Source organism: Magnolia sinica, chromosome 11, assembly GCF_029962835.1.
Source record: "Magnolia sinica isolate HGM2019 chromosome 11, MsV1, whole genome shotgun sequence".
Lineage (NCBI taxonomy): Eukaryota > Viridiplantae > Streptophyta > Magnoliopsida > Magnoliales > Magnoliaceae > Magnolia > Magnolia sinica.
In genome coordinates, this window is record NC_080583.1 from 80,116,666 (window position 1) to 80,143,259 (window position 26,594).

At 41.2% G+C, this 26,594-nt stretch overlaps 1 protein-coding gene across 4 annotated transcripts in view; it reads right to left on the reverse strand.

Moving 5' to 3' along the window:
* Window positions 1-838: 838 nt before the first annotated feature.
* The window catches only part of LOC131219459 (glucose-6-phosphate 1-dehydrogenase, chloroplastic-like), a 56,847-nt gene continuing 31,091 nt past the window's right edge, over window positions 839-26,594 (reverse strand). The window contains exons 1-11 of one of the 4 annotated variants that reach the window (XM_058214606.1): window positions 15,476-15,853; window positions 11,749-12,072; window positions 8,603-8,790; window positions 8,412-8,506; window positions 6,707-6,821; window positions 5,472-5,677; window positions 5,023-5,172; window positions 4,809-4,929; window positions 4,240-4,469; window positions 3,666-3,866; window positions 839-1,271 (exon numbers count right to left, since the gene is read on the reverse strand). In XM_058214606.1, coding sequence (XP_058070589.1) covers window positions 1,019-1,271; window positions 3,666-3,866; window positions 4,240-4,469; window positions 4,809-4,929; window positions 5,023-5,172; window positions 5,472-5,677; window positions 6,707-6,821; window positions 8,412-8,506; window positions 8,603-8,790; window positions 11,749-12,070 — 1,881 coding nt within the window. In that variant the 5' untranslated portion in view covers window positions 12,071-12,072; window positions 15,476-15,853 and the 3' untranslated portion in view covers window positions 839-1,018. Of the gene's footprint in view, window positions 1,272-3,665; window positions 3,867-4,239; window positions 4,470-4,808; window positions 4,930-5,022; window positions 5,173-5,471; window positions 5,678-6,706; window positions 6,822-8,411; window positions 8,507-8,602; window positions 8,791-9,739; window positions 9,777-11,104; window positions 11,235-11,748; window positions 12,073-15,475; window positions 15,854-26,594 lie in introns of those variants that run through there. The other 3 variants (XM_058214608.1, XM_058214607.1, XM_058214600.1) reach the window with 3 other exon arrangements.

Genomic DNA, 26,594 nt, shown 5'->3' on the forward strand with positions numbered 1-26,594 from the left:
TGGGTCCTTACATAGACCAATAACAACTACCTCTTATAAATACATTAATAACAACTATGGTTCCCAACGTATGTGACATCTTTCTAAAAAAAAATACAAGTTTCAAAGTCTATAAAGAAACATTTCCAAGACATACTTTGATTTCAAATCATGGTATGCCATAACGGCCGTTATGGAGCTGTAAAGGTTGTTGTAAACGAAAAGGTGGCAAAACGTTACACATTACGGGATTGTAACGGCAATAATGGCCGTTATGGAAAAAATGACATTGATTTCAAATCATGGTATGCCATAACGGCCGTTATGGAGCTGTAAAGGTTGTTGTAAACAAAAAGGTGGCAAAACATTACACATTACGGGATTGCAATGGCAATAATGGCCATTATGGAAAAAATGACACGTAACCACCGTTATGCCCCCTGTAAAGGTCGTAACATCATTGTAACGGTCCATTACAAGGTAGATACAACATTTTTGAGGGTTTTTTTTTTTTAATAAAAAAGAAACCGCAACAGCCATTGCGACCCTTATCGTAAAGGTAACGATGGTGGCCATTACGGCCACCGTTACCATTACAGAATACCTTGTTTCAAATTCTTCCCTTTTCTATGCATGCAACATGGTCCCAAAACCACGCATCATCATGAATGCACTTGGGCTGAAATAATGGGCTAGATTTCCTAGCTTGGGCCTGATTCATGGGTTGGGCTTTCCCCTTGAGTTGGACCGAACTACTAATCATTGACCGCAATACAAAATCAAGCAAGAACACATACAACAAAACAAATCATGCTAGATACACATTTGTAACAGGCAGTTGAACAGCCATGAAAAAAAATGAAACAAAAACCAACCCAAGAAAATTCCTTCTTCATTTTTAGGTGTATGTACATCATATAGTGAAAAGAATCATGGTAAAAACATTTAGTGAAGTTCCACATGCATTGGTTTCCACATTCTACTGTCATTCTTATGAACATAGAGGTTGACAGAAACTGACCCAAATGGGAGAAATTCACTAAGAGTCGTCGCTGGTGAGATCTCCCCATCGAACATTGTATTTAGCAGCAAGATAATGCTCCCCCACTGGCCCTCTGCTGCCATACGGATAAAGCTCTGGCGCAATCTTCTTTTCTTCCAGTTCCTTCAACAACGGCGTGAAAAGTGCCCAAGCAGCATCAAGTTCATCACTTCTGATGAACAGACGGCGCTCCCCTGCCATCGCATCTAGGAGCAGCCTCTCATATGCATCTGGGATTTCCCTTGGGTACCTTCACAATAGACCCCATATGAAGTTACAGATTTGAAAGATGTGTTAGATTGAGTATATTTGTGCCTGTTGCATTGCTCTTCTGATGATAATTATGTAATTTTCTTAGTTCACAAGGTCAGTAATGTACTTTAGGCTCTGGTTGGTTTCAAACTAGTAGAACGCAAGCAATTGTACATACAATCTCACCAGCAACAGTTCTGAAATAAAGGATATTTTAGAGCATGTGAATAAACGGTATAAATTCTTGAGTGTGTTTGCAAATTTGTGATCTATTGGGTTTTTGGCATTCCTGGAATAAAGCATCCGAATAAGTTTAAAGATTTTTTCAAATATAATGGACAAGCATTCTTCAAAGAAGACATAAAAAAGCACACAAGCACACACACGTGCATGTGCACATATACATAAATATATAATGGGCAAGATTGTTTTGCAAATATACAGCTAAATACTTACAGAAAGTTACAAGTTCGCGATATATTGTATTTTGGGTGCATGCGTGTACAGTATGCTTTATGTAGTGTATAATTTATTTTTTTTTCTTTTTTATCTTCTTGTTTTTTTATAGTTTCAATTTAGATGTTGAGACACAAGGATTCTTCCATCATTAACATTTCACCATACAGACACAAGGATTCTTCCACCATTAGAATTTCATAAACCTGAATGTTTCTTCTAAACTCAACATCTAAACAAATTTTTCCACCCAATATTTCAAAGATTACACATTCATCTACAACCAGTCAGATATCAGCCAACCGCTCTACCATTGAGCTACAGAGGAACAGTGGGAGATTAGATCTCATAGGGTTCAACTCCCATTCTCAACCCATGACCAATATGAGCCCGAAGCTTCTTTCCTAACTCTTGGAACTTCATCACAGTGGCTCTGTTCTATGGTTCATTTCATGTGGAACCTCAAAGCGGCTATTTCATTATATTCCATGTACATCCCAACTCCATTCATTTATATACCGTTGGTGTCATTGACATAAGAGATGCAATTCAAATGAAGAAGATAGTCATTGACATAAGAGATGTCATATTTCTAGGTGATATGTAAAATAGAATCTTGGAAAGCTTTGGACAAGACCTTTCAATAATAATAATAATATTATTATTATTATTATTAAAGAAAGAAAGATAACTTTGGACAAGAGTTAAAAGGCACTTTCCCCACTCAGAGGTCTACACAAAATCAGATTCTCTCTTCACAATCTAGGGTTTGGTTTTAAGTATGCCTTGGGACAGGTTTAGCTGATGTTTTCTCGTCTTGGAATATCAGTCTTCTAAACCACCTTGTAGGCCTTTCAAGGGTTATCTTTGAGAATATTTTTCCATCTTTTTGTTTGTTTATTAGTTGACATATACCATATCTAGAAGTATTGACTTTGGGCCAAAATGAATGCACTAAAAGTGGATGCAAACGCCTTATTTTTTGAGAGTTATGAAGCACTCAATCTGTATTCATGTGACACTTATACATGCATGAAATCTGGATTGTTCATCTATTCTTCCCTACCATGGATCGGCCATACAAGAAAAATCTCACTAGTCAGATAACCCTATCATCAATCAATTGGAGGATTCAGGCCCATTGAACATTGACCATTGGTTCAAATCTTTTATGACAATTATTTATAATTTCCAAGAATCCTCCAATCAGTGGGTAGGATCAACCGACAGCATGATTCTTGGTGTACGCCCAATCCCAAATGGGATCTAATCGGTTCCCAAACTCATACACGTGTAGCAAGTGTAAAGATGTTGAATGCTTGATGACTAACACGATACTAATAGAATTGAATCCTTTCTCATTATTTCTTGCTTGCATGAGCATTCACAGCATAACTCACACAATATGGCATATGTTGGAGAAATTTTCTCCTCGAACCGGTTCTCATGAGAACCCTGTGAGAACTCATCCCACATGATGTGGACACAGCATCCAATCTGTCTACCAGACACATCACCTCCTGAAATCAGCCCAATCCAAATATCAGGCAGGCCACAGCAAAGTGGGAGGGGATGCCTACTTATGATTTTCACCAGGGCCCACCTGTGTTGCAAACGTGATTTTTGCCTGCCCCTTCATCCAAGCCAAATGAGGGGTCAGTGTGTCCTGGATTGCATATACACACCATGTGGGAGAGTCCTCATAGGGTTCTCAGAGGTTCTCATGAGAACCAGTTCCTAGGAGGAATTAGGACACTTTTTTCCTTTTAAACAAAGTGCATGACCACAGTCAACTTAGCGAGCAACTCTTCTTGGAAAGTTCTGCCTGTTTTAAAACTTATAAATGATCTTCTTCAATAAGATTTTAAGAAACTTATAATGAAACAGAAAAGACAGCATCATCCTAGTGAGACATGGATTTCAGAAAATTCCTTACCTCGCTTTGTGAAGTAGGTTCAGGTTACTGCGGTCAAGTCTCATGCCCAACCCTGGAATCTTGTTGTTGATTGTCAGATAGATTGCTTCATCGGGTTGCACTCGAATCACAAGCTCGTTAGTCGCTTCATCCATATCCATTCCAAACTTCCCCTTGTACAAGTTACCTGGGACATGCCTGAACTGAACCCGGATCTCCGCTCTGGATTCTCGAAGCAACAAGATTTTCAGGCACTACAATGAAACAAAACCAAAGAAGAGTTCCGCCAAGCCCGCATGCGTGTGGCCAGGGTGTGATTCAGATATGCCAACTGTGCGAGAGACCCAACTCACCCATCAGGTGGGCCCCACTGTGTTAGGTTTGCTGGCCCCAAAATCAGGCCAGTCCACTCATCAGGGACCATTGGGTCAGCCCTTGCATCCAATCTTCAGTACAGTTTTGCCCTCCTTATGATAGGTCAGCCTGATTTATGGCCAGGATATCTATACAGTGGGCCCACCTGATGGACATCTTGGATAATGCGTGTGCAGGCTTCACCGAAGTCACCCAAGAGAATGCAGAAAGGCAATCATACCTCCGGTTATGTAGCGCTTTACCAGCTTTCATCAGGAAAGGCACCCCATCCCATCTTGCATTGTCAATGAACAAAGCAGCCGCGGCGAATGTAGCTGTCAAGCTATGGTTAGGAACGGTGGGGTCATCTGTATATGAGGGATAAGTTTTACTTCCCTTTGTATGACCCTTATATTGTCCCACAACCACATCATCGAGCTGTAACGTCCGCATTGATCGTAGAACTTTGACCTGAACACAGACCACACCGAATGTAAGCAAGCACTTTCATTTGGGTAAAGCATTCCATACAGGTGACACCCCATCATTCAGGGACTCGGCTCATTCACATGGTGGGCCTTGACATCGATGGAGGATGGAGCAAACATCTCCATTGACAATCTTAGCCATCCAGTCATTGGATTTTTGGCCTTTTTATATGGACCATATCGCTTATATTTCAATTTAACCGTCCCTGAGTATGCTAGTTATCAGATGGCATGTTTAAATGACTGCCAGATCTACCGTGGGGCAAGAAGAGTCTGGATCCCTGAAAGATGGGCCCCACAAGCATTAGTTCACTTCTAGGACCTTTTCATTCCTGACGTCCTCTGCATCCAAACTGACAGGTGTCTCCATGGCAAATAAAGCGAGAATTTGAAGGAGATGGTTCTGCATTATATCTCGGATGATTCCGTAGCTGTCGAAATACCTGAAAAGATGAGGAAGAAAACCTGGTGAAAGAGTTTCCAACCTTAAACAGAACAATGCTCCCGGGGAGAGAATTTGAAATGTCCGGACTAACCCGCCTCGGCCTTCTACTCCGAAATCTTCAGAGAATATCAGCTGCACGTTTCTGATGTATTGTCTGGACCATAATGGTTCGAAAACAAGGTTGGAGAAGCGAAGCACGGAGAGATTCTCGACAAGCTCCTTGCCCAAATAATGATCAATCCTATAAACAATGTCAGCATTATTTCTACTTTCAAAGCTTCGCTAAGAACACATGCTACTCTACACATGCATCAGGTAGGCCCCACCATGTAGATGACCAGACTCAAAAATGATGATGGGTCAACTCATCGTATGGCGATGCATGGACAGTTGGAAAAAAAGATTGCGGATGGTCCAAATTCCATGTACACGTGGGGGCTGCCTAATGAGTGGACAGGACATCTAGATGGTGGGGCCACCTAACCCACATTTCGGATCTAAAATGGAAGGCATCGTATCATCAGTGTATTGCAGGTATACCTAAAGATTTGGTCCTCAGTTAAGTACTGCTTCAAACATCTTGTCAGCTCTCCAGATGACTCGGAGTCTCGACCAAACGGCTTTTCGACAATGACTCTAGTCCACCCAGTTGCAGAAGAAGCGCAATAGCTAGCACATCTTACGGCATCCACAAATATATTCGGAGGAATTGACAAATAAAATAGCCTATTCGGCAATCTCCCAGCCTAAAAGAATTTCATATTTCAAAACATAACAGAATCTACTTTATAATCTGATTGCACTAAGACTGAGTTTTTTCTTCTCTTTTTTTTGCGAAGTTGAGGTTGGATGTAGGGTAAAAAAAAAATGTATCTCGATGGGAATAAACATGATATCTTTTAACAGTAATTGATAACTGAAAATGCCGCACAGAGACATTCAAGACTTCGTGCTTCCTATCTTCACAAGGTGCAAGTGTTTGAAAACTATGTAAATGAAACCAATGCCGCACAGAGACTGTGAGCTGCAAGGGGTCTAACTTTGCATTCAGGTGTCTATTTTTCTCGATCCCCTAATCTGCCAACTACTATTTGAAAACTCAAAAAACTCGAGACTTGCTTGAAAGTCGATTTGGTCATGACTAGCCGAAACTCAACTGGGTCAGGACCCTGCAATAATAGTTTTCAAAATATTAAATATTCCCAGAGTCTTGATATTCAAAACTCAAAAAACTCAACCGAGTTACTCAATCCCACTACTAGGATGGGTACTAATCTAGTTTTCACGAACAAATGAAGCATGTTGAAGTTGATTGTCATTTCTTCATAAGAAGCTTATTCGAGGACTTATCACCCCTCCACATGTATCCTCCAATCACTAGATGACCAACTTGGAATGGATGGATTTGTTTCTGAAACAAATGGATGGATAAAAAGCATGGTTTCTAAGCTGCTCATTTGTTTCTAACATTGTGACCCTGTGATGAGTGGACCGATGTGATCTTTTCAGACAGGACATCTACAGGGGGGAAGGGGGCCACTTGATGGGTGGCCTGGATCTCACAATGGTGTGCCACATTGGAACGTGTGGTGGGGTGCATTATACATGTGAATGTGATTGGGAAACGTCAAGCTAAGGATAGTTATCAACTGTCACGCATAGTAGAGAAGTAGAATACAACTGTCAACACTACAAAATCAAACATAAAGGGGAGGTAGCATGATGGAGATCAAAATTTCTAAAATAACACTACCATAACATGGTTAGGCCATTACCTCCTTTTCTTTCAGCTTTCTGTCTAGCTCCAAGAAATTATCCTCAGAACTGTACTGACCTGAATGGTAGAAACACCTCTGTAAGAATTGCACCATCTTGTGGCTGCAATTTTCCCTGTAAACCATATCGGAAAGAAATCAGAAAAAATCGACAGAATTATATCATTTGCATGCTATTGCATGAATCAAATATAAATCTCCACATTCTAATATAACTATAGAGGTGGATGGCTTAGCATGGCCATTGCATGCTATCACTATCTGCATGCGTGTGCAAAAAAGCTCATTGTATATGCCACACATGTGCCAGCAGTGCGAGATTCAATCCATCCATCAGGTTGGTCTGACCTTTTACATGTTTTCCCAAAACATAAATCCACTCCACTCAGCATGTAGGCCCAAAATGGAAACAGGTGGATGGGTTAGTGTGGCCATACACCAACCTGGGTTCAGCACCTCTAAGTCAAGGGGAGTGGGAGGTCAAGGCAACACTAAATGCCTCTCACTTTCACAGCCTCTCTCCCTTAGAAATGAGAGTGAACCTCTATTTATAGAGGCTGGCCCTGGTAATTTGGTAAATTCTAGCAACTTGGAGAGCAAACATTGCCACATGGCATGATCTAAACAGTTGGAGGACATGTGGCATTATGGATTTACTTTGATAAGTGGTAGAACAGGTCACTCTTTGGGAGGGTGAAATGGCCGTTTTATCCCGGGGGTGGCAATTCGATTGCCCCCTAGCCGCTAGTTTTTCTTTATTGCTATCCAGAGAGATCTCGGGAGATATCCTGGTACCTATCTAGATTTACAAAGATTTGGGTGGCAATGGGATTGCCACCTGTTCACAGTTTTTGCATTTTTTGTCACAGCGACTCTGCAGCCCCGTTCTTCGTATGGGCTTGCTAGAACAGGCCTAGCTAGTGGCCCTATTGCCTCTAGCACCAGTTGTAAATCCACAATGGGCGATTATCCATTATGGATGGCTTAGGGGCGATGTTGGCCACCTTGGCAAAGGTTTTTGCACTCCAAGTCCCTTATAAATCCTATTAGCTCAGTTGGGCCGATTGGGCCTTAATGTGGTTTGGATTGATTGGACTGTATTCCCAAGGGGTTTCCAAGCTCACGAGTCATCTTGAATGATCCAAGATAAGGTGCATCATTGTTGTGGTGCGGTGTCTACAGCTAGAAAACATCAACCAAGTTTTTTCAAAGCCACAAATTTGTTTTGCTAACTATGGCCCACCTACCCAGTGGATCAACCTGATACTTGGGCTAGGTCATCAATATAGTGGTGTCATCATGATGAATGGATTGGATCTCAGACCTATCATGCCATGATGCAACATGTGTGGCGTGTGGGCTTAGCAAAGCTCATAGTTATAACTTGATCAACACTTAGAGTTTAAAACAACATTTCGGGTCAGTAAAAACAACGATCCTGATCAGAATGGCCCGTAACACGGATTGCATGCTTCAGAACGGAAAACATGTCAGGTTGGCGATTCAGGTCAACACTGTTTCAGACCCAATTACTAAACATGCCAAGCTCGAGTCTGAGCCTTTCCAACCCAACCATTAAACAGGCTGACTGTAGGTGACCAACAAATTGGTAGTGATTTATGTGCAAACACAGAAAAATAATAATAATAGGACAAAAGTGCAATCGAATCAAAGATCAGTTATCAAATTAGCTTCAAAAGAATACCGCTTATCAATTCTGCATGTGAGAGTACTACTAATCATATTCCTCAGCTCCTCATCAGTCAGTTTACTACGAGCGTAACCAAAAACTGTAAAATGCTGCAAAACCAAATGAGGAAAATCCACCCATTTCAGATTTCATTGGACCAACACGTATTTACAAGCAATTCAAAAGAAAATGACAAGGGATTGAACCTGGGGAAGACAATCTTCATAAAAAAGAGCAAAAAGAGCTGGAAAAATCTTCTTCTTAGCAAGGTCCCCAGAAGCTCCAACAACAGTGATACTGATAGTAGTCTCCTTTGCTTCTGCTTCTGCTTCTGTGGAGGGAACTGTTCCATCTTTCGATATATTCTTAACAGGTTCATTTGTAGGTGATAAATCTACTCCAAACACCCATTTTGCATACGACACAGTGAAAACAATCAAAACAGGAAGGACCCATTTGGAAAGAATAAGAGGAACATTGATATGGTCAAAAAAGAAAAATGTAGGCAGCAATGGAGGAGACTGGTGCACATTCACCACCATTTATCGCACAGTGGCAAACTGTCCATCGTGGTCCGTATGGAGCATGGCCCAAACTCACTCCAATCAGACCATTGGACAATCCCAGCCATATGATCTCTCACATACTGAATTTTCAACCATCGAATCGATGCTCATCAATCAAATAGGAGCATCCAATCAGCGCCATTTTAAGGCCATGCTTAATCCACTGCGTGCCCACATTGTGGATAGTTAGGAGCGACATACATGTATGCAAGTGTACATTGGGTTTGCTGTGCCAATATTTGCCAAATGGTGGGCAAATCACACCATAGACAGACCAAACAAAGGGGGAAGGAAAAACAGAAGAATTGACATTTTAACCCCTACTTCTTTATGCATACACCCCTTTCCATTGTAAAGGGTAAGGAAAAAGGTTGAAATATCAGCTCCTCACAGACAACCCCAACAAGAAAGGTATAATACAACCCATCCAAGAAGTATAGCCCGAAAACCCCACCAAGAACTATTCTGCCGCCTTCAATGCATACAATCAAACAGCTAATATCATCCAATCAGTGTCAATTTCAGACCATGCTCCAATCCACTGTGGGGCCCATGATTTTGGACTGTACAGATTTCCGCCACAGACTCGTACCATGTGCCCGGTGGACCACGCCCCATTTTGATAAACGGTGGGGAATGCACGCCATTGATTTTGACTGTATGGATTGATGAACACAAATCAAACAGTTCGGATCATACAATCAGTGTCATTTTCATCCCTTCCTCCAATCCACATTGGGCCAATGATTTGGACTGTATGGATTGATGCACACGTACCGTCTATCCAGTCGACTGACATCTCCCCATTTTGATAAATTGCAGGGAATGCTCACCATATTCAACCCCAAGAAAATAGCGAAGTAATCAAGAAAATAAAATAACAATTAAATCAAGAAGAAAAAAAAAAAGGACTCACCATCAGTGTTTTGAGTAGCGTACGTAGCTTAGCGCTCGAAAAACGCTACGTAGCGTGTACAGTAGCGTAAATCCACTGTAGCGCATGCTACAGGGGTGGTAGCGTACACTATGAACGCGTAGCGCGTATCGCAGGTAGCACGCGCTACCTGTGGTGATTTTTTTTTTTTGTTTTTTCACTGCCGTAAATGGTGGTGAACTCACACCACAACAGTAAGTTTTTAAATTTTTTTTTTTTTTTTTAAAAAGTCATTTCGAACAATGTATTCGACAACTGGCCCTAAACCGATGCTGCTTCCTCTCCCTCCTCTTCAATCTTGCAATAGAAAGGCCCTTCGAAGGGGCTTCTTTGGCCGATTGTTGGAGACTACAAGGAGCTCCATTTGGTGCAGTTTCATCAACAATGGAGAAGAAATAATGGAGAAATCAGATTTCCCCTATTCCGGTTGCGGTCGGCTATGGAGCTTCAACTTTTGCATATTTCATTAATTCAATCTCATCTTGAGACAAAAATAGGTACGCACACTCCTTTTTTTTGAATTTTTTTCGATGTACAATGAAAATAACTTGGTATTTTGAGTTTTTTCTCATTTTTTTCCTTTTAAGATGCCAGGTACTGTACTTTTTTTGTTCTTTATAATTTTTTTTCTTTTTCTTTTTCAATATCTCTGTAGATATAGATTTTTTCTGTGGTATGGCCCACGTGAGGCCCATTGTGGTGTGCGTATGTGTGGATGTGCATTATTTTTTATGGTGTGACCCACGTGGGGCCCACTAAGGTGCATGAAGGGTTGGATTTACATTATTTTTTATGGTGTGATCCACATGAGGGCCACTGAGGTGCGTGAAGGGGTGGATTTACATTGTTTTCTACAGTGGGCCCATTGTGGCGTGCATGTGTGCATTGTTTTTTATTGTGTGGTCCATGTGGGAACTAATATATTAATTTTCGCAAGTTAATGTTGATTTTTGTGATTCACTGATTTGTTTGTGACGTGTTTTTTTTTGTTAAGTGGTGACCTAAAGAGAGAAGAGTGTTTGAAGAAAAAGAGAGAAAAAGATTTTGCATAGAAATATGTGGCTGATAATATTTATCATATTTTAAAAAAATAATTTTTTTTTTTTTAAAAGTATTGTGTAGCTTACGCTACACGCTATGCAATTTCGCTACACCCTACGGAGGATTGAACGCTACGCAACACGCTACAGCTATTTAAAACACTGCTCACCATCTTGAAAATGGACAGCATTTAAAGGATACCCATTTGAGCATTTGGATTGAAATTACTTTCTGAGATGAGAATTTGAATGAATGTGAAGTGGTGAAATGTTAGAACTAGGGGTGTACATCGAGCCGAACCGAGTCGAGTTGGGCTCAGCTCGGCTCGGTCACCAGGCACACTCAGCTTGAACTCGACTCAGCTCGGTGACCGAGCCAGCATCTCCAACTCGGCTCGGTTAGCAATCGGACCAGTTCGAGCCTGTTTCGAGCTTTCGAGCTCGAGCATTCGAGCAGTGTTCGAGTTCGTTTTTCGAGCCGAATTCGAGCTCGAGCTTTCGAGCCGTGTTTAAGTTCGTTTTTCGAGCCGAGTTTCGAGTTAAGTTTCGAGCTTACGAATTTGAATTAGAGTTTAGTTTTCGCAATTATATAATGTCGAAACTCAGAACTAGGAAGTCGAAAGTATCGAGTTAAAATTATAATTTTAGTACATCTACATACATTTAATAACATAACAAAGCATAAAATAAAACATCAAATACAAACTGAAGACACTACTGTAGAGGAGATTCGTCTTATTCATCAATGATAATAAGCTTTGCAAACCACTCCTTCAGCTTCCCTTTTTCAAACTTATGAGTAGTAAGTGTACCTTCAGAAGCAGATCCTTCGAACTTTGTAAACGATAGCAATTGTTGGCTTGAAGGTGAAATTCTACGTCTCCTTGCACAACTTTCCCTATGTCTGTTTAAATGAGAAGTTGAACCCCCGGCATTTTTGCTGTATAAACTTTTGCAGTGCAGACATCTGATCTTAGTGACATTCTTAACTACTACTTCTTCGAAATCATCCCAGACAGCTGACCGTTTCTTTCCTTTATATGCAGTTGAAGACCTCACTCCCTCAACAACAAGAGGTGATGTGGCTGACGCACCGGCACCAGGGGTAGTTGGGACTTCATCCTCACTAGCCATCTCTAAATATATGAAACAATTCCATCTAATCTTAGTAAAGAATTTCCTAAGTAGTATATCATGTGTTTATAAATGTCCTCTAAACTTTTAACAATTTCCTAAGCGTTTAAATCAATTACCCATTCAATGTTGAATTGATAGTAATGCTTTCATTATTCAATTTAAATGCCATGCGAAAATTTCGGCAGCATCTCCCCTTATCTCTCCAAAATATATTAATCTTGTATTTCATTCACACGTCCACTATCCACACAAAGTGTGAATATTTGATGAGTAAATAAATGCAAGAAATATATCCAGAGAGAATTATGAGAGACGAACCGAAACAAGCATGTGTATTTAAATTAGAATAAATGAAAACGTTATTATCTATCTAACATTGAACTGTCCAAAAATGGACAATTTGAGAATTTCTATACATCCAAGAACACACTCAATCTATGTCTGGCAACATAAAAATCCTCAAATGGACAACTAATTATCCTACACTACAACTAGAACACTAAAAATAATTAATATCTATGCAAACAAAAGAGCAAGCTGAAAGAATAACTATTAAAGACATTTATAAATATAAAACATATCCACGCTAAATTAAGACTAGCTAACAAAAACAAAAAACATTGCGTCTCTCTTTTAAACTCAACAGGCAGATCTGGTAGTTTCACGCTAAGACCCTTGGGCCGACGTGAAAGCAGGCTTCAAAGGATCTACTGCTTAGAGAGCACGGCTAGAGGTGTTACCTCTTTTACCAAACGAGCTGTTGAGAGCTTAGAATTGAATAAGAATATAATGGACCCTATACATATGGCGGCACATGTACTTGAAATTGTACATTCATCAAGTGGACATGTTGTGGCAAGAGATTCCACCCTTACATGAGGAAGATCAAGTGGACCCTTACATGTGGGCCACACTACATAATACTCATCGCAAAACCATATGTAACTATATGTTTAAAAATTAAACCATGCCAAAATCCCTATCGCTCTAGGATTTAAGAACCATATGTCACATAATAACAACTGCAAGAACACACTAAATCTCAATCAAAGCACCCATCCAACTTTACAACTTCCTCATATTCTCACCCTTAAACCCTAAATTTAGTAACAATTCAGAATCTATCATTCATCGTCATTACCTCAGTATTAAAATTCACAAGTTCATAGGACTAGTTGTATTTGATTAGGAAACACAAGGAGTGTTTATGAAGCTTTTCAGCGTTTTGGATTTCTGGAGAATGTGGTTTTTTCTTCTTTCACACATGCTACGTGAACTCGAACCAGTGAGCCAGCTCATTTGCATACCTTCATGTTAAGGAACATTTATTTTTTTTGCATCTTATGGATATGGGAATTCTGGCAAAGCTTAAGGGTTCTATAAAGATAATACATGCTTTACCTTTTTTTCTTAGCCTTTTTGTAGGCCACTTATCAAAAGGTTTGGATTTTCAAATCTGAGAGATTTTGGAGTATCACTATCTACAGTTTGGCCTATCATATCAACGCTCTGGATCCCTAAACCATGCAAGATTTTGTAGGCCACCCCATCAAAAGGACAGAACTTCCAGATATTGAAGATCTTCAGGCTTCTCCCATCTACAGTTCAGCACATCATTTCGTTGGTCTATATCACTAAAACCATGGACCCCACATGTATGGAACACATTAGGGCCTGTTTGGATGCCTGTAAGTTATTTTAAGTTGTTAGTGACTTACCTGTAAGTGACTTACAGGTGAAAGTTACTTACAGGTAACCTGTTTGGATGTAAGTTGTAAGTCACTTACAGGTAAGTTACTTTTTTTGTTTGGATAACCTGTAAGTTACTTACAGGTAGAAAGTTGTATATTCACATCGAGCATAGCTTAGATTGGGGAATCGTTCTAAAATGTTATAATCATATAAAAAAACATGGGATCAAATATGTTATTTTGTTAAGCCCATCAAGATGAATATGAGATAATTATTAAGCTAAAACAATCATCAAGTGGGCAATAAAAGTGGGCCCACGAATTCAAAAAATCTATAATATGGAGTAACTCAATTTAAGCATTGAGAATAAACTTAAAAACATTAATAGAAAATCTAATAATTAAATTACTTGCATTCCAACTGTGCAATCTGATGTAATTTCCAAGGGCCAGCGCATCATCAATCCCACTCTATCATCAAAGTGTTTCTCATTCTCTAAAGAGGATTTTGATGCTCAGGATCTAAGAGATTCACCAACATTGATGTAGATCGTTAAATTACTTGCATTCTAACTGTGCAATCTAAGAGATTCACCAACACTGCGAGTACATCACAGGATCACCAACCACAGGCCACAGTGAGACCAACCAGATAAACCTACAGGATCACCAACCACAGGCCACAGTCCCTGACGGTTTCATGGGATGCTGCATCACATGGTCCGTTCGGATTAGAGGCCCATGACACGTGTGAAAAAATACGCAGGTGCGTATAAGTGACTGTTTGGATGCCAGCGTGCCTTATAGAGTAAGGCCAAACCACTCCCGTTTTCAAAGGAGAAAAAAATGGATAGATGAAACCCTACCGTTTTAGGAGGAGGAGACGGAAGGCAGTAACTGCAGCGAGAGATTGCAGAGACGGAGAGAGATTTGGTGGGTTTGCGCATTTCTCCCTCTTCCCCTCTTTTTAAAAATCTGACCGTTGAGCCTGTAAGTGACTTACAGGGAGGTAACTTCCCACCCCCATCCCCCTGCAGTTTTTTGGTAGATTTGCCTGTAAGTGACTTACAGGTTGTAAGTTACTTACAAGTGATTTTTCTCCCCCAAACACCACCTGTAAGTGACTTCCCTGTAAGTCACTTCCCACTTACCCAACTTACAGGCATCCAAACAGGCCCTTAGAGATTTAAGGTTCGGTAACCCTAGAATATCCTCCTCTCTTTACACCATTTCTCAAAATCACTCATGCCAACAGAGATGGGGTAAATGCAAATAGAAAACAAAACTACGCGTCAAATAAAATTAGTAGATCCAAGCATAGTTACAAACAGCTAGAATCTCTCTATAACTAGAGAAAACTGACTACAGATCCGTCTCAACCTCACTAATTCAATCCACAGAGGACTACCATAGCTTCTTTCTTTGCATGCATTTCTTCATGATGTTATAAATAAACAAGGAAAGCCAAATCTACGGGAGTTGCAATGATTTATAAATAAAGTAAAATTTCAAGGATTTGAAAATAAAGCAACAATATGGACTCTCTCAAATTCCCAACCGGGCCACACTGTACATATTATAAATTTACCAACATTTAGGAATTAAAGGAATTAATAAGAAACAAAATACCATTAGATAAAAGAACTACAGTCAGGAATATTAAAAAATAAACAAAACAAAATGCAAGGGCAGAGCAAAACCAGCTACTTACCAGCAGTCGGACTCAGACTGGCAAGCTGCGGCAGGGGCAGGGGCACCGGGCAGGGCAGGGACGACCGGCCGGTCGACGTTGCAACCAGACAGGGCGCCGGGCAGGGCGAGGTGAGCGGGCAGGGCAGGGACGCCGGACAGTCGCTGTGGCTACCGGACAGGGCAATGTGAGTGCCTGAGAGAGAGAGGGAAGAAGAAGGGTAAGGGAAATGACGACCAGGCAGGGCAAGGACCGCCGGACAGTCGCTGTGGCCACCAGAAAGGTAGCCGTCAGGGCAATCGAGCGCCTGACAGAGTGAGGGAAAAAGAACAGTAAGAGAAATGGCGAGGTGAGCGGCTGAGACTTGAGAGTTGAGAGAGAGAGGAAAGAAGAAGGGTAATGGCCGTGCGGGTTAGGGCTTTTTTGAAGGGGAAACGAACGCCTGAGAGAGAAGGGGTATTTTTCTTTTTTTTTGAAATGAAGTTATTTTTTTGAAGGGTTTTATTTTTTCAAAGGAGTATATATGCCCTGCACCGAGCCGAGCCGAGTCGAGTTCGATCCGAATCGAGCCTAGCTGGGTCAAGCTCGAATTCGGACCTTATTGGGACCAAGAGTCCCTTTTGTAGCGATCTTGGGAGTTGGGTTTGGTCATTGTTGAAAGAAGAGGGTGATATAAAAGAAGAAGAAGAACATGAAGCCATTGAATTGGGTTTTTGGGAAGAGATGGATGGACACTCGAAAGATTTCAATTGAAATGGAATGGAATGCAAAAGAAACAATGGGAATGAATTCTTGGGAAGAATTTAAAAGAATCAAAGCAAGGCATTATAGATGATGATGATGGTAGAGTGGACCACATAATTCAAATACTTGGAATTGACGATTGAAATGGCCTTTGAAGTGGCCCAAAAGACCAATGGCCACAAGACCAGATGGAGAGAAAGATCAACAACCTCAAGAAGAGGTGGTTGCTTTTTGAAATGAATTTCGTGGACTCCTGGTATAGTTCACCACCATTTGAAGATGGTGATGAGTGGTTACTCTTTCACCGTATAAATGGCATGATCTTCCAGAAATCGAGGCCGTCCAGATATCTGACACAATTCTGGATTTATAATAATCTAGAGATCTCATATTAACCATCTAATTTTGTTTCATGAATTTGATAAGTCTCTATTATATTTTAACCATTCATTTAATAGCTATTATTTGGATGGTTAGGATTTCTTATTCTGTGTGATTTTCAAGCCTTACTCAATCCACGGTATGACTGATGGTTTGGATGGCATGGATATAATAAAATGTCTGAATCGTGTAAGTAGGATGAGTCACCACCATTTTGTAAATGTTAGTGGATTACCACGGGTAGCATTTCTGCGCGTACTCCTTAAACGTGAGGCCCCGTATGTTTTTTAGATGGATTGGAATGGAAGACAAAAGGAGCGCGACTGCTAACAAGAATCATCGATGTTGGTGGGACCCTAACCCAGGGCCCACCTGATTTTATATCCAGTCCGTCCATCTATTTTTCCAACTTATTTTAGATGTCAGTACCAAAAATATAGTAGAGACTAAATTTAGGTGGACTGCACCACAGGAAACAGTAATCGTTGAACACCCACCATTAAAAACTTCCTACGTCCCACTGTAATATTTATCGGAACATCCAACCCATTGATAAAGTCACACAGACCTGGGAGAAAGGAAAAAACAAATATCAACTTCATCCATAACTTTTGTGGACCACAAAATGTTTTTAACGATCAATATCAACTGTTTCCTGTGGTGTGGTCCACCTGAAATTTATATCTACTTCATTTTTTGTACCATACCATAAAAATACATATGAACGGCCTGGATAGACAATACAATGCGTCGAGGTGGGACTTACGGTCAGGGTCCCACCCACTGGTTCCAGTTACGGAAACGGATTGGCTACTTCCCCTGCCACCGGCCAATGCCAGATGGTAGGTGCTCTGTGGGCCCCACCATGATGTATGTGTTTCATCCATGCCGTCCATATAAGTTTTTATAGATCATTTTATCAAATGAGAGAAAAATGAGGTATATCTAAATCTAAAGTAGACCACATTACGGGAAATACTGTTGAATGAACATTAGCCATTAAAAACGTTTTGGGGTCTATAAAAGTTTTGGATCAAGCTGATATTTATTTTTTCCCCTCATCTGGGTATTTATGACCCAATCAACAGATTGAATGTCAAATAAACAGTACAGTGGGCCTTAGAAAGATTTTAATGGTGGATATTCATTCATTATTGTTTTCTGTGGTGTGGTCCACCTGAACTTTATATCTCCACCATTTCTTGTAACTATCTAAAATGATCCGAAAAAATGGATGAACGGAATGGATGAAACAAATACATTATGGTGGGTCCCACAGAGCACCGACCATCAGCCACCGGGCTGGTGTCAGGGGGAGTAGCCAATCCGTCTCCTCCAGTTACAGGGTCGCAGCCAAGTCGCGCTCAAGAAAATGATGGCAGCTGATCCACTGCACCAGGATGTACGGAAATTTCGTGCCTCTAGATTTTGTGCCGTACAAGTTCACATTTATATAAGAATCCAAACCGTAAATCCTACCGTCTCCACCGTGGATTGACCACTGATCATCAACGGTTATTATGACTTTTGATTTGGCCTTAAAAAATACTTTAAAACCTAAATCAACGGTTTGGATCTTGCACATATATGGCACGTGGGTAGAAATAATCATATACATCTGAACGCATGTTATCTCAATAGACTGCAATTTATTCCCGCCAAAAATTCATGTGTACAGTAAATACAAGCTGTGAAAATTGTGGGCCACGTCATGAAGATCTACTGTAACTAAGATGATTCTCATTCACATTTTAGTATGACAAAAATATCAAAATAAAAGGGGACCGTTGATACAACCCATTATACAGGCATAGCGTACCTGAGAGTAAATCGGTCCGATTTTCAAGATAAGTGATCTTTGTGATGGGTCCCGCCATTTTAATGGCTTGGATCTACTATAAATTCTACCCACCGGATCTAATTTAGCATGAAGTAGGTTGCCTGCGGTTATTCCTCAAAGAGTTTTTATATTAATAATTAAAAAAAAAAAGTTAAAACTAGTTCAGATAAGAGCATGAGACTTACAAATTCAACATATAATATAGTATATGTAACATTTTGAATTTTCACTGTCTTAGATTTTTTTATTAACGATTAACTTATAATATCATTTAATGACCATTAGCACTCAATGATAGTTTAAACACTGGTGGAACCAATAAAGAACCGCACAAGTCCGTTTAATCAACCGTATGAAGCTAACGAATCCGTCCAATCACCTGAATATTAAGTTTAACCCCATGATTCACTCATGGGGGGCCCAAATCTAACCGACCCATCACTAATAAATCAAGACAATCATAACTAAATTAAAGATCCAACCGAAGCCGAGTCAGACAAGGCCCGGATCTTGACTAATAGACCAAATAAACCACATTACTCTTTTCTCCTAAAACCGACGGTTTAAAGTAATCATGACCAAATCTCCACTTCCACTAGTTATAAATAGGCCACCTTATAAATATAGTTAATCTAAACCCTGATCATTGCCCCACGAGAAATCTCAATACCTAATTCATTTTAGAAACGCTCCGATTTTCCGAACAAGCTCTAGACCGCTCATTAGTGAGCCATTAGTTTCAAAATTATAGAGTAATGTTCGTCTTACTGGGCTCGACGTCCATCGCGGGAGTCGGACCTGAGTAGTGTCCAGAACCGCTCAACTTGAGCCGAAGGATGAGTGCATGAGAAGCGCAAATACCTTAATGAAAGGAGCTGGAACTTAAGTGAATTGAGTCATCTACTCTTATGCAAAGTTAAGGATTTTGGACTGTCGGTTTGCGACCAAACTTCACACGTGGAGCAAGGATATTTCCCTACTCATATCCATATAGTCGTGGCTCCGATCGACCATCGGTGACCGTTGAATAGACTTCTAATCATATCTGTCGATCGGCGCATCCAAATGGTGGGTCGATCATGTTCATATGTAGATTATCATTAGGGCTAACTATCCTACGATGTATATCAATATGTACACCCCATAGTGGGCCTCAAAGCTTAGAAAGACCCTCCCATAGGTCTAATATAGTAAAAATCCAACACTTTGGGCCATTTCCATCAAATCTGGCATTATAAAAGGGCCTCATTTGGGCACCCCCTCTCCCCATACGATTTTTGCCCTAGAGAAAAGAAAGAGAGAAAGAGGAAGAGAGAGAGGAAGAGAAGAAGAGAGAGTAGGGTGGGGGAGGCTTTAGTGCTTCCCTTCATTGGTCTCATCCAATCAAGCCCTAGCGTCGATCATTTCCCTCTGCCGAATCCACCTCATTCGCGATTGGAAAGTAAGAAATAAAACCTACTCCCCAACCTAGGTTTTTCTAAAATAAATTGCATGAATCGTACCTAATTACTTCTAAATTGATATAGGAATCATTTTTTCCAATTTTCTAACCCAAGGAGCGCCATAAGTTGGGTGAAACGTCACAAGGTGTGGACTATTATCCTTAGGTGGCCTAACACCAATTATAGTATGAGTTTAATGATTTTGTTTGTTTTGAAGTGTTCTATTGAAGAATCTAGAGGAAACCTAGGAATAACATGTTGTTGGAATTGCATGGATTTGCATGTTTGGTGCTCTTTGATGATTGATATTGTCTCTCACATAATTTAGTGTATGGATGATTTCATGCTCATATTTGGTTGATTTTTCTCATTTGTGTTTGCTTCCTAGTGTGTAGGAATCATTGTTCATATATATTTGATCCCTTGAGGTGTAGGAAGTGCTTAACTTCCTCCCTAATCCACATTACTCACTTGCACCTTAATCATGATGTTGTAGCTTGCTCGTTAGGAGTGTTTGAATCATATGTTGAGATATATGTGAACATGATACTGTTATGCTTGTTGATAACTTTGATGCTGGCATATTATGAACCGTTCTCAAACCCTTGGGTTGGTTAGGAAATATGAGGATAGACGGTATCCCCATTGGTAGGGATACCATAAGGCTAAACCCATGGATTTGGGCAGGTGCGCATGGGCGGCAGTAGTTCGATTACATGAGCCTCTTGCGCTCGATGTTGTCCATCACGCACTCGGCTGACTCGTGCGGTCTAGCCTACTCACTGGCCAATCGTGATTGTTAACCATGTTTGCTCACATATGTATGGAACCTGATCCACCCTACAACCATTGTAACCCATCAATAACCCACTTGACACTGGTCCATAGTCTCGTGAGTCGGGCATGGTGGAATGGGACACTGTGTCCGAGCTGTCGGCCTATGCTGGGGTACCGCACCTCCCCGTAGTGACCGGAAGCAATCCCTTTCTCTCGGCACTCTTCATGTGCTTGAAGTCAGGGATGAGGAACCCCACGGGATCACGGACCGCAGGGTCTCGGCCTCACGCATTGGGGGGTCTTGGCCTCGCAAGCAGTTTAGGGCATTAATACGTGAGGTGTACCAGAGTCTCCAATCTGCTGGATGAATGGACTTAACTAATAACTCAGCTAACACGATCGCATTGCATTGCACTGCACTAGTTAGGGTGACGACTCGGTAATCGAGGTCGCTTTGAGGGAGTGTTGTCATACGCGATCGTTAGATGGAGTCGCTCGAGGGAGCGTTGTGGCAAGGGCATGCATCATATCATCCTGCATGCATGCACATTAATAAGATTAGTTAGATGTTTACGATTGACTGCTTTTCATTGATGTCATATTATAATTGATGCCTGTGAAAACTTAAGATTAATAGTACCCACTGAACTGATCACTCACTCCCACTCTGGGACGGTATTTTAAAACACCAACCAGACTCTTCAGTAGCTGCAGGTAACGATGTGTTCGAGGAGCCGAGCAGTGCTGGCATTGATGAGGAGGATGAGCTGTTTTACTTCCAGCTGATGGGCGCCTCATCATTGACTTTTGCTGCCTATTTTGGATTGCTGAGTGGTGGACTCAGCCCTATTCTTTTGAACATGATATTCCTTTTGTAATTTTGTTAGGGCAACGCCTTATGCGACCCATTTATATTCTTAGACTTATATATATGATAGATTTCTTTCATTTCAGTAGACTTGTGTGGTTGTGCTTCATGTTCCAGGAAATTCCAAGCTGCGCATTTAAACCTGATTTAACGTATTAATGAAAATCGGTTATCAGTGACACTCGGGAATTCGGGTGCCGAGTTCTTATACGGCCCCTGAAAACCTGAGATGTTACACTATAGTAACTCATCCATCCCACACGTGTGGAAAATAAACATTCCAATTTGGTCCGTTGTAATGCCCAGAAGTTCAAGGGTCAAGCAAAGCTCAACTCCTGAGATTCTAGACATCACTTATGCTTTGCAAAAGTTAATGTCTTAATTTCTTTCACGTTGGGCATTTGAGCACACATAGAATTATACTAAACAATATACCATATTCCAGGTTTAATGTGATTAAAGCAAATGTGTAAACCAAAACATACATATGTCATGAAATTCCTTTTAGAGTATAGGTCCACGGGTGGGTTTAATGTATATACACAATTCCAAAAAAATAAATAAAATGTGGTAACGTAACATCCAGCTAAGCCCATAAGCCCAACGCTCCCTCTTCAGAGGTACATGGCCTACATCGGCGCATCTAAGAGCTGAAAATATGAGAATTCCTCCTCTTCATTCATGAACGCCTGCTCCAGTGTATCGGCATCCACAGTACCTGCATCTACACTAGCGTCTGGTTGGTGTTTTAAAACACCGTCCCAGAGTGAGAGTGAGTGATCAACTCAGTGGTTCCATAAAGCAAAGGTTACACATGTTATCAAGTCAATCAATACAGTAATGATAAGGCAATGTAAAACAATCACTTCCTAACTACTATTCTTAAAGCGAAAATGGGGTTTATGACATGATGCATGCCATCACCAATTAACACTCCCTCAACACGTGACTCTAACCACCTATTTCGCACATGCCAACACTTACTCAACACGCGACTTCAACGCCTGTTTCGCCACATTATAAGCTAATGTAATGCGGTGCATGAACATGTTAGCCGAATGGTTAATTATGCTTATTCATCCAGTAATTTGGGGAAGCTAGGATACCTCTCTTTTAAACATCGATCCCAACCGAATCACTAAGCATGGGACGACTGCATGTGTTCTTGATCCGTCTAGGTTCGTTACTCCTAGATAAATACATACGATAGGCAAGTTGTAAGAAGTAATGCTCACGGTCACTATGGGGAGGTACATCACCCCAGCGTAGGTCGACAGCACGGACATGGTGTCCCATACCACCATGCCTGGCTTACAAGTCTTGAGGATCATAGTACAATGGTTAGTGATGGATCTTTACAATAGTGAGGGGGTACCTTAGATTCAAGCAATTGCATTCATACAAGGTGAACATACAATGTGTCAACCGGTTCTTTGGGCATTTTCGGTTGGCACAGGCGCACACTAATATAACCAGCATGCAGCACTTGCGCGCCTCACGTGGCTTAGCCATTGTCGATAATCAATGTCCGACACATGTCGTTCGAATTTGCCTAGGGTGGCCAACCTAATTCGACCACCCAAATGTAAAAATTTACCGATTTCCTAGACTACTCTTGAAGTCCTATTCCTATTCAAATCATGTTAGCAAACATTCACAACACATGGGTTAACGTTTGATAATCAAATTTTGATAAACTACTCATTTAAGCATCTCATTGAACACATAGACAATGTCAACTACAACTTGCAATTCATCAATTCATTAGGTAGAGATATAAGTATACTTAAGACAACAAGAAACCCTACATTAACAATCATAAATCATTAACTATAATGAAAGCATTGATAAATCGCAACCCAAGCATTTATGGTCCGCACCTTTCGATAGCACGCCCGACTTAGACTTACTCCTAGGAATATGTTTCCAAGGAAGGATTATTGGCCGCCTAAATGATCACACAGGTTAGTTAGGGTTGGAGAAAACTCATTTGGAGACCTACATTTATAAGGGAGTGTGTATTCTTTACCCTAGGTCGTAGTCAGAGAAGTTCCGGTAGCAGGAGTGGTGGTAGTTAGGCTTGTGAGTCAACGGAAGAGAATCACCGTTCGAAGCAAGCACCCCTTCAATCTTCCTTCTCCTTATCTTTCTCTTTTCTCCTCTTTCTCACCTTAGAGTTCCCAAATTCGTATTTGGGGGAAATGGGGTGAAAGCTATTTATAGCTCCAGATGGTGTGTAAATGGCCCTAGGGCCACTTTATTTGATACTTATACCCTATGGGCGGCTATTTCTGACTAACGGGGCCCTTAGGAGGGTCCGTGAGCTTATTTATACCATGTGGTAGGTTCCTTATCAATGGATCAACACTAGGACACAATTTTGGTGTGATCGAATAAACAGATCGGTCGTGGGACGCCTATATCAGATCAACGATTAGAAATGTTCAATTGAGGCCACGGTTATATGGATGTGTGTGAAGAATTTTTCTTACTCTACGTGTGGATTTTGGTCATAAACTAACTGTCCGAAATTCTCAATTTTGCGTAGGAGTGGACGACTCAACTTACTTAAGTTTCAGCTTCTTCCTTTAGGATATTTGTACTTCTCAGGCACTCGTCTCTCGGCTCAAGTTGAGCGATTTTGGACACTATTCAGGCTTGACTCCCGCGATGTTCCTCGAGCCCAATAAGACGGACATTGCTCTATAATTTCAAGGCTAGTGGATCCTCGATGTGTAGTCTAGGTCCTTTACGGAGTTTTAAGGTACTCCCAAGAGGGGCGGCCCTCAGGATTTCCCTCGAGTTTTCGGATGGTGGTGCGGTGGTGCGCTTGTGATCCTGTATTATATTTCTTTGTAGGAATGGTGGCCCGAACTTAATTTCTTTAATGCTATGTATTAGTGTACACCTAGTTGTAACTAGTTAGTCGAGTATAGCCCTCAGGCGGTCCTATCCGTGATTGAACTCGGGTCTCAGTACGAACTTTTCTATGGCATTACAATCTACCCCCCTTAAAAAAAAATTTCATCCTCAAAATTTGTACATTCTCATATTTCTCGAGAATTTGTGAATAGTTCTTACGAACTTCAGCCTCCGTCTCCCAAGTGGCTTCCTCCTCGGCGTGGTGCGTCCATAACACTTTCACAAGTGGGATGACCTTGCTGCGCAATACCTGTTCCCTCATGTCCAGAATATGTGTGGGCCGCAATATATAGGTAGCGTCTACTTGCTCCCTTAGTTCTACTTGCTCCCACTTGATGATATGAGTAGAGTCGGAAACATATTTCTTTAACATTGACACATGAAATATGTTATGCGCGCTTAGGAGTGGCGTGGGCAAGGCGAGACGGTATGCCAAAACACCCACTCAGTCCAAAATATGGAAAGGCCCAATGAATCTTGGTGTAAGCTTTCCATTCTTGCCAAAATGGAGTACTCCGTTAGAGAAACTTTGAGGAATACATGGTGTCCAACTTCGAATTTCAAATGTCTCCGTCTCGTATCGGCGTAACTCTTTTGCCTACTTTAGGCCTCTAGGAGTCGACGCCTGATAATATCTATCTTTTTCGAGGTCGCTTGAACCAAGTCTGGGCCAACTAGGCTCCTCTCGCCGACTTCCGCCCAACAATGTGGAGCTCGACATGGGCGTCCATACAAAGCCTCATAAGGAGTGATGTCAATGCTTATTCGGAAACTGTTGTTATAGGCAAATTTGACATAAGTGAGGCAGTCATCCCAGCTGTCCTTGAAGTCAAACACGCACACTTGTAACATGTCCTCGACTATCTGATTCACCCGCTCTATTTGCCCATCGGTATGAGGGTGGAACGCAGTACTAAATTTCAACTTCACCCCCATCACTTCTTAGATTTGGGTCTAGAAAATAGACATGAACCGTATGCCTCAGTCTGACACAATCTCTAGAGGGACTCTGTGCAGTCGTATTAGTTCTTTGATGTACAGCTTGGCTAGCTCATTTACATAATTAGAAACCCAAATCGAAAGGAAATGGACAGATTTCGTCAACTAGTCCATAATCACCCAAATAGAGTCATGCCCTTTTCTTGTTCTTGGTAATCTGGAAATGAAGTCCATATATATGAAATCCCACTTCTACTCGGTTATGGGCATGGGTTGAAGTAGACTCGAGGTCAGTGGTGCTCAGCCTTGACTTGCTGACACGTAAGGCATCGAGACACATAATCTGCTATTTGAGCCTTCATGTTGTCCCACCAGTATAAACGCTTTATGTCCCGATACATCTTCGTACTACCTGGGTGCATCGCTAACTTGAAACTGTGGGTGGCGTCTAGAACGTCTCTCCTCAGATCGGGAAGATTCGGGACGCATAAACAGCCACGATATCGTAAGCCTCCATCCAAGCTAATTCTCCATTCTGATTCTTAGTTGTCACCTGCCCGCTCTTTCAACCTTGACAATAACTCGTCTTCTTTTCGAGCCTCAATGATTCGATCATCGATTAATGGTTGTACATGGAGATGTGTAATGCTCTCGAATGGCTCCTCCACCGTCAGTCTCTGTTCGAAATCTCACACGAAATCTACCATATTTCATTCTCTTGTCATCAGTAGGGCTACAAATTCTATGGTTTTCTTATAGCTCAATGCATCAGCTACAAGATTGACTTTACTAGGATGGTACGAGACTTCAAACTTGAAATCTTTCAATGTTTCCATCCAACGACTTTGCCTCATATTCAGGTCCCTCTGTATGAAGATGTACTTGAGGCTCTTATGGTCGCAAAAGAGCTCGAACTCTTTTCCACAGAGGTAGTGCCTCCAAAGCTTCAATGCAAAGATGACTGCCACCAACTCTAGATCGTGAGTGGGGTAATTTTCTTCATGTTTTCTCAACTGTCAAGAGGCATAGACGATCGCCATATCCTTCTGCATAAGCACACACCCCAAACCGACTTGAGAGGCGTCAGTGTAAATGGTGTATTTGACCCCTTGTTTTGACAACACTAGTATGGGCGCGGACATCAACTTGTCCCTCAATTCTTGGAAGGCCACCTTCTCTTTCTCATTCCAAGCGAATTTAATATCCTTCCGAGTAAGTTGGGATAAC